At 46.7% G+C, this 12,475-nt stretch overlaps 1 protein-coding gene across 1 annotated transcript in view; it reads right to left on the bottom strand.

The window, feature by feature from the left end:
- CFB (complement factor B) overlaps positions 1-12,475 on the bottom strand; it is a 40,099-nt gene that overhangs the window by 19,033 nt on the left and 8,591 nt on the right. The window contains exons 2-8 of the mRNA XM_081182130.1: positions 11,020-11,226; positions 9,691-9,876; positions 8,420-8,593; positions 7,092-7,187; positions 4,493-4,629; positions 2,161-2,299; positions 76-228 (exon numbers count right to left, since the gene is read on the bottom strand). Of these exons, the coding sequence (XP_081038256.1) occupies positions 76-228; positions 2,161-2,299; positions 4,493-4,629; positions 7,092-7,187; positions 8,420-8,593; positions 9,691-9,876; positions 11,020-11,226 (1,092 nt within the window). The remainder of the gene's footprint in view (positions 1-75; positions 229-2,160; positions 2,300-4,492; positions 4,630-7,091; positions 7,188-8,419; positions 8,594-9,690; positions 9,877-11,019; positions 11,227-12,475) is intronic.

Raw genomic sequence — 12,475 nt, 5'->3', positions numbered from 1 at the left:
GTTCTAATAATTCTTTTTAAAAAGAGGAGGAAAGGTGGCGATGCAGGTAACATTCCCCCTTCCTTACGGTCTCACCGTCAGTCAAGAGGAGGATAACATGGCGGGTGGTGGTGGCAATAGGAGCAGGATCCAACCCCTCCCTCAGTTGATCCTCTTGCTGGTTGATCATCATCTTATAGACAGCATCCAGACCTTTGTAAATGTTGGTTCCAGGCTTTAGCTTGTGTTCTGCAGGAAGAAGAAGAATGATTCAGCTCATGGCAAACAACCCACTAGGTGGACAGCTGAAGAAAGCCTCAGTAGGCCTCAGGGGCTTCCTTGTAGGGGGAAAAAACCAGGCCTCTACAATTAGTGATGAGCAAATGTGCCAATTTGGGTTTCTCATTTTTCCAGGCCTTCAGTTCAGTTTTCCACATTTCTGCATCACTTCATGGAAAATCCCCTAAAAATTCATACTTTCTCTTTGCAAAGCCGTGTTCCCCAGTATAATGCATTGCCGTACATTGTTTTCATGCAGAAAGGTGCATTTTTACACAAAACTGGCACTAGCAAATGACCTATTGTACACGCTACTTAGCCTGAGAACAGCATTGCAAAATTCAGAGATTATTTATAGAATTGTAGAGTTGGAAAGGACCATAAGGGTCATCTAGTCCGTGCAGTGCAGGAATCCTTGTCCAATGTAGGACTCAAAACCACAACTCTTATGCATAAGAGTCTTATGCTCTAGCCCAGGGGCCTGTAACCCGGGGCTCCAGAGCCGCATATGGCTCTTTTACACCTTTGCTGCGGCTCCAGGGCGGATACTAGCGAGGGGAGGAGGCGCATTGTGCACCCCGACACTCCCCACTGTGGCGGGCGCTGTACTGGCTGTGACGTCGCATGGGGGCAGTGTGTGCATTAGTCACGCACCGTCCCGACGTCACCTTCCCGCCCGCCCGCTACATTGTAAGGGGCATGTACGCTGGTCACTGCATTGAAAGGGGGCATGTACGCTGGTCACTGTTTTGAAGGGGAGTGAAGAACACACACACACACACACACAAAGGTAACTTGTTAATTTAACGTTTATTTCTATGAGGAGGAGCAATTCTGAGGGGTCAAACAAAGAAATAATAAAAAAGTGACAAAAAAGTTATTTTTATAATGACGAGTTTTGCGGCTCCCAGTTTTTTTTTCTTCGGAAACGGGTGCAAGTGGCTCTTTTTGTCTTAAAGGTTGCAGACCCCTGCTCTAGGGACACGGGTGGCGCTGTGGGTTAAACCACAGAGCCTAGGACTTGCCAATCAGAAGGTCGGCGGTTTGAATCCCCGCAACGGGGTGAGCTCCCGTTGCTCGGTCCCTGATCCTGCCAACATAGCAGTTCGAAAGCACGTCAAAGTGCAAGTAGATCAATAGGTACCGCTCCGGCGGGAAGGTAAACAGCGTTTCCGTGCGCTGCTCTGGTTCACCAGAAGCGGCTTAGTCATGCTGGCCACATGACCTGGAAGCTGTACGATGGCTCCCTCGGCCAATAAAGGGAGATGAGCACCGCAACCCCAGAGTCAGCCACGACTGGACCTAATGGTCAGGGGTCCCTTTACCTTATGCTCTACCAACTGAGCTATCCTAGAGACGTATGAATTTCAAAGGGCGGCCTTTCCTTGGTTTGTGTGTGTTTCTGGGAAGCGCAAACCAAACAGGTTTGCCTTTAAATGTAAACTGAGCCAAATTTCAGTCAAACAGGCTGCTTCTGTTTTGATAGAAAAGCAGTTGTGGGATGCTGAAGCAGTCTGGAGCCATTTGCCAAATATTCCCCCTCCAGACTGCTATTTGTCCCCCAAAGGTACAGTAAACTTACACACACACACCCAATTCCCTTGAATTGGCCATTGTGGTGTAGTGGTTAAGAGCGGTAGTCTCGTAATCTGGTGAACCGGGTTCGCTTCCCCGCTCCTCCACATGCAGCTGCTGGGTGACCTTGGGCTGGTCACACTTCTCTGAAGTCTCTCAGCCCCACTCACCTCACAGAGTGTTTGTTGTGGGGGAGGAAGGGAAAGGAGACTGCTAGCCGCTTTGAGACTCCTTCGGGTAGTGATAAAGCGGGATATCAAATCCAAACTCTTCTTCTTGCCCAGGCTCCTAGCCACCCCCCTAGCAGAGGTCAGGAATGCAGCTTACCATTATATTTCAGGGCCTCCAGCTGTTCAATCACCCAGGAGGCATCGTTGCTCTTTGGGTTGGTCGTACTCAAAACCTCTTTGCTGTGGGTGGCAAAGGTGACGATGCCGTAGCGAGGGAAAGTGTCATAGCTGGATATCTATATTGAGAGGACAGAGTGTCAAGCGAATGAGGAACCTTCATGGCAATAGTTATTATTATTATTTTTTCAAGCTGTACACTTCAGGTCAATAAACACACAAGACGTAACAAGCTATGCTTTTGAATAAATAAGGTATACTGTTCGTTGTATCAAATTGTAGATTTCAACAGACGTAGCTCATAAAGTTCAAGGAAGAAAGCAGAAGACCCAGTGGATCAGTTCATTCACTAATCAGTTCATGCATAAGGTCCATATATGTTTAAGTGTCTAGTCTACCTGTCTGTTCATAAAGTCCAACAATCCACGTGAAAGGTTGTTACAGTTCCACAGAATCCTTTCACAGAGTCTAAGACAAGGATTTCCGGAATATTAGCCTTGTTTCGCCTCTTGGGCTTCATCAGTAGTAAAGGTAAAGGTAAAGGGACCCCTGACCATTAGGTCCAGTCGTGACCGACTCTGGGGTTGCGGCACTCATCTTGCTTTATTGGCCGAGGGAGCTGGCGTTTGTCCACAGACAGCTTCTGGGTCATGTGGCCAGCTGACAAAGCCGCTTCTGGCGAATCAGAGCAGTGCACGGAAACGCCATTTACCTTTCCACTGGAGCAGTACCTATTTATCTACTTGCACTTTGACGTGCTTTTGAACTGCTAGGTTGGCAGGAGCAGGGACCGAGCACCAGGAGCTCACCCCGTCGTGGGGATTCGAACCGCCGACCTTCTGATCGGCAAGTCCTAGGCTCTGTGGTTTAACCCACAGCGCCACCCGCGTCCCTCTCATTAGTAGTACAAACTCATATATGACATCACAGGACAGTGGATCTTATAGCATAGTAGTAGCTGCTGAAATCTACAATTTGATACCATGAACAGTACTTTATTCAAAAGTACAGCCGGTTACGTCTCGTGTGTTTATTGAATATGTTTCACGTAACATATTGTTGCTGTTTTGCACACTTCAGGTCGGCAGACAGCTTTCGTGGTGAGTTCCATCTTTGAGGACAACCAGAAACCATTTCAGGAGAAGGAGGGATGAACTCAGTTAACCATCTTCTACCTCAGTGTAGAAATTACAGGATTAGGGGTTGTTCAAACCTGGAAATTACTAGGTTCTCACTCTTTTCACCTCCTCAAACTGCTGGGTTCTGCTTGCAAGGTGCCAGGATTCTGATATCTTCTCCTGGAAATCCCAATAGTCAGATTCCAGTGTCTACCTTCCTGCCCCATCTATGTTACCACAGCAAGTCTAGCAGACTAAAATTTGTACATCGAGAGCATCATCTAGCTTGCATTAGCAGCACGTCTGAGGGCTTACTTGGTCAGCTGATGCCAGTGGCCAATCCCTGCCCACCTGGCCCTATAAAGCCCTAGCCTCAGAAGCTACTCCCCTCAGTACAAGAGCATTGTCTCTTGAGAAAGCATCTGCCTCTCTCTCCCTCGGCCTGTCCTGGAAAAAACGCTGGAGCTGCAGCATGGCTCCCAGCTCAACTGATCCTGCAAATAAATGAATCTCTCTAAAATAGATTTTCACTGCCTGCATCTTCTGCATTATAATTTTTTTAAGGAAACCAAGTTCTTTCTTTTTAAGTTGTTTGGAACTCTTGTTCTTCTTTACTTTTACTACTAACGGATGTAGGCTTGTTTGCTATAACTACCAAACTCTGTGAGTAAAATCTTCACTTATTTGCAAAGCTAAGTTCTGTGATTTATTCTAGCCTAAGTATTTTCATGGGAAATGTCTGTTTAAAGGTGGATGAGAGCAGATGTAAATCTAACCAAGTTTTAAGGTGCTTGGAGCAATTGCCATTGTGCTAATGCTGCTACAAAACAGTAACAATCTCTCTTCCAAACCTCTCTCCAACTGACTATATATCCTCTTCTGGGCCCTCTGTCCTGGAACCCACCCCCCTGTTACGAACCACTCACCTACTCTGACTTTTGGCCTACTTGGACTAACTGTCAGCTCCTTCTCCAAGACTCAGAACCCAGATGCCTGGAGCCTGCTTCCCTTCCTCCTTCCCATTCAGCTTTGCTCCCCACCAAGGTTTCCACCCAGATCTGACAACTTTTTATTCCACTGATGATCCTAGTCAATAGAGTAGGGGCTTTACAGCAGACCTCTGCTTCTACACTGATCCCATGCTGCCCTTCTTGGGGAAAGGGAGAACACAGAAAGTTTCTCAGCCTACCACACCTTCTCGATGAACTTGATGATTGCATCCCGAGCTTTGCGAAATGTTGGCTGACCAATACTCCGGGAGGCGTCAAGGACAATGTAGATATTCATTGAGCCATCAACCTCAATCTTGATTTTACGCTTCCCTGTAGCAGCTGTGCGGAGGAAAGAGCCACAAGAGGGGAGGTATCAGCAAAGGTTAGCAACCCCCCCCCAAAAAAAAAATTAGTGGGAAGGAACCAACCAAACAGCCCACTGAGGACTGAACATGCTCAGTGGTCATGGGATGCCAAATGTTTGATGCAAGGTGTGTGTGTGTGTGTGTGAGAGAGAGAGAGAAAACTGGAAAGGCAGGGAGGGAGAATAGAAACAAGTAACTGAAATCCTGAACAACAGCACTCCAGACTACATTTTGTTGCAGGTCGTACCCCTTGTTTCCTCTGAGCTGTCTTGGTCCTACTCAGAGGGAATCCATTGAGGATAATAGACACTGCTAACTTAGGTTCATGGATTTCAATGGGCCTAGTCCTTTTTTGGGGGGGGACGCGGGTGGCGCTGTGGGTTAAACCACAGAGCCTAGAACTTAGCGATTAGAAGGTCGGCAGTTCGAATCCCCGTGACGGGGTGAGCTCCCGTTGCTCAGTCTCTGCTCCTGCCAACCTAGCAGTTCGAAAGCACGCCAGTGCAAGTAGATAAATAGGTACCGCTCCAGCGGGAATTTAAACGGCGTTTCCGTGCGCTGCTCTGGTTCGCCAGAAGCGGCTTAGTCATGCTGGCCACATGACGCGGAAGCTGTACGCCGGCTCCCTCGGCCAGTAAAGCAAGATGAGCGCCACAACCCCAGAGTCGGCCACGACTGGACCTAATAGTCAGGGGTCCCTTTACCTTTACCTACTCTTTTTTTAAAATGTATTTTTATTAAAGATTTTCTTGATTTACAAAGGTATGTGCAATCTCTCTCTCTCGTATTCCCCCCCATGTAACTTTTTTTTTTTTTACAAATCGGTTTCATTTGTTGAGACATTAGGAAGAATAGGGGGAAAGAGGTGGAGGGGGAAAAAGATGAGGGGGGTGGGTCAGGTGGTGATGTTTCTATTTTACTTAATATATGTGGCATAGCTGTCAACGTTTCTGTTATGTACTGAGTTGAATAGGATCCAAACTGCAGCAGTCTGATTGGTCCTAGAACAATGCAGCAGTATGATTGGTTAGCAGGAACCACCCAATCATGCTCCAGATATAAGTGAATCCACAACCTGATTGGCTTACAGTAGAATTCCAGAATTAGCCAATCATGTGCAGCCCATTGTGTAAATAATGTATATAAAGCAGATACTTTGAGGGGACTTTCATTCATTCCTCCTCACCACTATGAGCTGAATAAAGAGCATGAAATCACTTTGCGACTCTGAGGATATTTCAGTTTCCCCTTTTTAAAAAGGGAAATTCCCTTATTCTGAATAGGATTCCTCACAAGAAAAGGGAAAAGTTGACAGCTATGATATGTGGGTTTTTGTGTCAGCGTTGCTTGTACAGGTTCTCTGCTGTTCACTTGTGTTCCTTTGGTGGTGAGAGAGGCAATGGGCCTACTCTTGAGTAGAACTTAAGTGGATAGTAAGCCTTCAGACATTAGGGTTGCTGCTTACGTGGGTCAGACAACACCATCCACACACAAGAATAACTCCTAAGGTTTGCAAAGGTACAGGGAAATATTAAAGAGGGGGGAAAGAATTTGCCATGTACAGCACTGTTTTTGTTCCGCTGCAACTCCTCTCCCTGTCCACCGTGAAGAAATGAGGGAACTTACATAATTAATTACACAATTGTGTCAATTAAGTAAGTTACACTGTGATTATATTATTCCATCCCATTCGTTTCAGTGCAAAGGAAACACAATACAAGTGGATAAAACCCCCAAATAAATAATGTATCATTTCCAAACTGAAAGCAGCAGCAGCAGCAGCAGCAACAACAACAACAAGATCATGTTGGCTGAATCGAGCTCCATTCAGGGCATAGGATAAGTAAGTAAACATTGAAAAATTCTGCTCCCATTTCCCCTTTTTGGTTAAATTCTACAACACTCCCTAGGTGCAATCTTCTGCCTCACAGGAGTACAGTGGACACTCGGGTTGCGAACATGAGCTGTGCAGGATACACGTTTGCAACCCACAGTGTTCGCAACCCGTGTCCGTGCGCGTGAGGGTTGTGATTCAGCACTTCTGCGCATGCGCAAAGTGCAACCGCTGAAACCGGAAGCAACGCATTCTGGTACTTCTGGGTTTTGGTCCTCCGCAACCCGAAAAAACGCAACCTGAAGCGGCTGTAACCCGAGGTATGACTGTATTGCTGTTTGCCTTCGCTCAGCTCACACCCTGCTTATACATTTGTCAAAAAGAAACCATTGCAAACATACCTAATCAAACTATAGAGTACCATCTCAAAAATAAGCAATGTTCCTAGTGCTGTTTGCTCCAGAGGAAATTTGGTAGCACTTTCCTGGGTTATCTTACCACTCAGGAAAATGGGGAGCATTTCACAATGTGGTTGTCCCACACCTGCAAATTGGACCAGGGGTATCCTTGCCCAAAACCCCACCTTGCTCTCAGAAACTTACAAATATTTCTGTTGGAATCTGCAGACTCGACCACTTCAGTGAGGGATGAGATGAACTTGGAGGAGACCTCTTCTGGAGTGTCAAAGGTGAAAGGGTCTGGGGAGGAAAAGGGGGAGAGAGGGAATTAGCAATCTGGAGTGTTAAGAACTTGTTCGCGCAAGGAGATTCTGAAACCAGCTTGAGCAAACTTGATGAAAAGGATGAAGGTCAAAGGATGGGGGCCTCTGATCTCGCCAGATATGGTTGGCTTCCCCCCACCCCATCCCATGAATCAGACAACTTATAGGTATAGGTAAAGGTAAAGGTAAAGGGACCCCTGACCATTAGGTCCAGTCGTGACCGACTCTGGGGTTGCGGCACTCATCTCGCTTTATTGGCTGAGGGAGCCGGCGTACAGCTTCTGGGTCATGTGGCCAGCATGACTAAGCCGCTTCTGGTGAACCAGAGCAGCACACAGAAATGCCGTTTACCTTCCTGCTGGAGCGGTACCTATTTATCTACTTGCACTTTGACATGCTTTTAAACTGCTAGGCTGGCAGGAGCAAGGACCGAGCAACGGGAGCTCACCCCGTTGCAAGGATTCAAACCGCTGACCTTCTGATCCGCAAGTCCTAGGCTCTGTGGTTTAACCCACAGTGCCACCCGCGTCCCCAGACAACTGATAGTTACCCCAAAACATCATTCCCTTGCATTTGCAAAATGGAACTAGAAACACAGTTTGAAATGGGATTCCAGTTCTGATGTGGATGCAAACTGCAGTTTATTGGATTTGGGTTTCATGGTAAACTACAGTTTGCTCAAAACCAGGAAGGGAGGAAGGAAATTAGACTTGCATGAGGGTAGGAGGAAAGTCAGAGCACATGAGCCTGAAGCACATTCATGACTGGCCATTACATGCGATCCACGTCAACCTTCAATGCATGAACAAATCTGAAGTGAAAGCTGGTTATTCCCCAGTATAATTTATTTTTGGTAAACTTGGGTTGCCATATTTCAGGAAGTAGAAACTTTTGTTTTGGGTCAGTTGTTGAGGTGTTTTGTTTTGTTTTTGCAAAATCTCCCCCCAAAATACCAGTTTTTGATTATTATTTTTTGAAAAATTCGGCAAAAAACCACACTTCCACAACAGGTTGCCATACGTCCAGGTTTTCCCAGACATTTAAATCAGCTGACGGAAATTCCGCCTGGATGTGACTTTTGGCAACCAAATCCCAGCATTGTCCTGGAAATTCCAGATGTATGGCATCCCTAACATGGTCACAGTTCTTGGTCTACTCCTCCAGGATTTAACCTCCAATTCCAGACCACATATGTTTCCCCCAGCTCACTTCTACATTCCGGTTCCGATCCACTCCAGGCTCCTGATTCTTGGCAAATCCGCTGTTTGGATCCCACAAAAGAGAGTCCTCTGTCACAACTGTAGTGGACTCGATCTTCAATTCGATATTGGGTGCCATCTTTTTGGGCACCGATGGGGATGCCAGGGTTGGGGCAGTGGCCCGCTAGGTAGGAGAACAGAATCACAGTTATGTAGCTGTTGCTATAAAGCAGCCATGAAATTAAAAGACGCCTGCTTCTTGGGAGAAAAGCAATAACAAACCTAGACAGCATCTTAAAAAGCAGAGACATCACCTTGCCAACAAAGGTCCATATCGTTAAAGTTATGGTTTTCCCAGTACTGTAGTGATGTATGGAAGTGAGAGCTGGACCATAAAGAAGGCTGATTGCCAAAGAATTGCTGCTTTTGAATTATGGTGCTGGAGGAGACTCTTGAGAGTCCCATGGACTGCAAGAAGAACAGACCTATCCATTCTTAAGGAAATCAGCCCTGAGTGCTCACTGGAAGGACAGATCGTGAAGCTGAGGCTCCAATACTTTGGGCACCTCATGAGAAGTGAAGACTCCCTGGAAAAGACCCTGATGTTGGGAAAGATGGAGGGCACAAGGAGAAGGGGACGACAGAGGACGAGATGGGTGGACAGTGTTCTCGAAGCTACCAGCATGAGTTTGACCAAGCTGCGGGAGGCAGTGGAAGACAGGAGTGCCTGGCATGCTCTGGTCCATGGGGTCACGAAGAGTCGGACATGAGTAAACGACTAAACAACATGTTTTTGTGTCTCGGAACTGCTGTATGCATGCAACAGCTATCTGCCAATGCCCAAAACTCTCCCAAAGATGTAGACTCCCCCTTCCCTAGTTATTCACAGTGCCTGTTATTTCAGGAATCCTCATATTCAGCATGCAGCAAAGTAAGCCAGTGCCGCCAGGCCACTGTTCAATATTATAAAAGCTAAAAGCAGCTGAACGCTTTTAAACAGATTTACAGTCGACCTCTTGTGAAAAATAGTGTGACCTGCAGCAAAGTTGCATTCTTTGCAAGGATCTCAGTCTAGAGATTCACGTTCTTGCAAGGGCTTACCTTACCAATTGCGGTTTGTGCAAGTTGCATTGGTTTCATATAGTGACTCAGGTCTTGACTGACCACACAGAAGGTGCCAGATGGATAGAATCGAAAGATGGAAGTGAAGAAAAATGAAACCCGTCTCTCCCCAAAAGGAGAAACTGGCAGAGCCTGCCAGTAAATGCACGCTAAACTCACCTCCATCATCACATATGGTTGTCTCTCCACTCCATTTCCCATTGGGGAGGCAGGTGCGATTACGTGACCCTCGCAGCGTGTAACCCTGGTAGCACTCAAACCTCAGTTCCTGGCCTACGTTGTAGGACCTCTGGCGGGGCTCATATAGGCCATTTTCGAAATCCAGAGGCCTGGAGCAGGTGATGTCTGGAAGGAATAGCAAATGTCAGTAAGTAGGATCTAGTAATTGGTCTGTATCCTCTGACCAATCAAACATCTCCTCCCCACCCCCCATACAATCCTCAGATTCTGCCATATGAAGCCAATCCTGTCCTGGTCCTCTGAGGCTGTTCCAGCCCCAAATGCTATTTGAAAAGTTAGAGAAGGCTCAAGTTGCAATTCTCACAGCGACGTCTGTTGTGCTACATCGAAGTCAAAGGCCATCGGGACACCAGTAAAAACTAAGGGTGCCTCCAGACATCAGGAGGGACATACCAGAACTTGAGGTTTGCACAATTCAAAGTGGATCAAAAGGCTCTGTTGTTGTAGCGCAACAAATCCACTTATTAAAAGAAGTGGGCTTTTTGCAGTTTGGTAAGTGATGGTGAAACGTATTAAAGATTGTGAGATAAACAAGCGATAAATGGGAAGATGTGTAAGCAAATCAGAATGAAACCTCAATAAAGACTGGATATACTCCAACCACTGTGTAAGCTTTGTGCAAGCAAGCCAAGAGGAATGCTTAATAAATAAGTTGTTTGGAGGAGCCGCCAGATCTTATCAGATGTGCCAACTTTTCTAGCAGCCTACAGTCCTAAGTCATAGAATCATAGAATCATAGAATCATAGAATCATAGAATCATAGAGTTGGAAGAGACCACAAGGGCCATCGAGTCCAACCCCCTGCCAAGCAGGAAACACCATCAGAGCACTCCTGACATATGGTTGTCAAGCCTCTGCTTAAAGACCTCCAAAGCAGGAGAGTCCACCACACTCCTTGGCAGCAAATTCCACTGTCGAACAGCTCTTACTGTCAGGAAGTTCTTTAACTGCAGCTTGAACTGTAGATATTAGCAGGCGCTGCAATGCATATCTCCACATCAGAGAAATGTTTCCCTGTCGTTGCTGCGTTTGGCAGAATCAGGTGCTGTTAAAATACACAGGAGCAGGCCAAGGTCTATGTCCCCCGATCAGTTGGCAAAGATTAATATTCACCATATGAAAATAATAGATAAAGGTAACATTTGTGGAGGACTAGCCGTGGCAAAATCAGAAAGCAAGAACAGATGCATTTGCCCTACAAATGTCTAGATTAACAATAAATTGGCATATTTGAGTGCTCTATCGTACTTCGGCAACTGGCCTTGGAGACGCGGCTTTTCAGTGCATTCTGCATGGGGCTCCATGTCCCATCGTACTGGCAAAACCGGTAGTCTGTAGGGTATGGGTATTTCCCATCTGGGCACTCATATTTCAGCACAGTGCCGTTTTCCAGTACTGTATACTGTCCCCCAGCAATCTCAGCGGTTTGGGGGTCACAGGCATTATCAGCTGCATCTGAGGGAAAAGGAAAAAAGCAGAAAGTTAAAAAGAAGGAAAAGGTTCAGATCACCACTGACAGCCCACACAACCAGCTTGTGTGCATCAAAGTGCAGACATTGCTCCAGCTGACTGAGATTTCTTAACATGCCCAAAAGAGACACTCATAAGTGGCCAGATTTTGCTTTGGAGCCTACCCTATGGTATTGTTCCCGGAGAGAAAGCTGTTCAGTTTCTGTTAATTGGTTCTCGTGGGAAACTTGCAGATTCTAGCTTCACCAATTAACTCCAGCTGGTGTCAATTTACTCTTGGCAGAAAGCCCAGGTCTGCTTGACCTAGAAACTACTCACTCTGATTGGTTAACGAGCAGCACTCAACTCTGTTATCTAGGGATTGCTAGCACAGTTTGGTGTGAGGTGTGTTAGGAGTTAGAAGTGCTGTGTATGGTTTTGAGAGAGAGAAAGAGAGGGTTTATTTTGCTTTTATTTGTATGCAGAAACTCTGCTGGTTTTATTTTTCCCTTTTAATAAATCCTGTAAATAGTTATTCTGAGTCTAGCTGACTAGTCATTACTGCCGCAACTAGCTTCCTCGCTGTGCAGGAAAACTCTGCTACGTTTGGGCTAAAGCCAGTAGGGCTATGCCTGACACTCCAAAGTTCCATGAGGTTATGGGCATTGTACTGCCAGCCTGAGTTGCGGTGGTGTCAGCATCAACGGTGTTGGTTCCAGTAGTTCCAGAGGTTGTTGTTCCTGGCTGGTTCCTGACCGTGGTGAGCTGGTGACGCAGCGGACAGAAGGACAACAGCTGCAGCGTGTGAGTGCTGGGTGCTGTGGTTCCTGTTTTCCCTCTCGGTGGTCGTGAGTAGCTGGTTCCGGGTTCCAGGGACATCGCTCTCAAGATGGCCTCACAACCAGTTCAGATGGCTTTTGAGCGTCTGAATGACTCCAATTACTTGCTGTGGTCGGAACGCATGCAGGCAGTGCTGCAGAGGGATCGTCTCTGGCAAGTGGTGAGTAAGTTTCCTACGAAGCCTGATGATGAAGACCTCGATAAAGACCAAAGAGCAAGGGCCACAATTGTCTTGGGGCTGGAAGATTCCCAGTTGCCGTATGTGAGGGGAATCAAGACAGCTAGAGGTGTGTGGCAAGCACTTAAAGAACTCCATGTGCGTGAGACAGCGGTTTCCTGCTGTTCATTCGCAAGGCATTGTACAAGGCAATGTTACAGCCTGGGGTTACAATGCAAGAACACCTACACAGTTTAC

Source organism: Podarcis bocagei (assembly GCF_964188305.1).
Source record: "Podarcis bocagei genome assembly, chromosome: 2".
In the NCBI taxonomy this organism is placed as follows: Eukaryota; Metazoa; Chordata; class Lepidosauria; order Squamata; family Lacertidae; genus Podarcis; species Podarcis bocagei.
The sequence above is the reverse complement of the archived record's forward strand: the minus strand, read 5'-3'. Positions and strand labels throughout refer to the sequence as shown.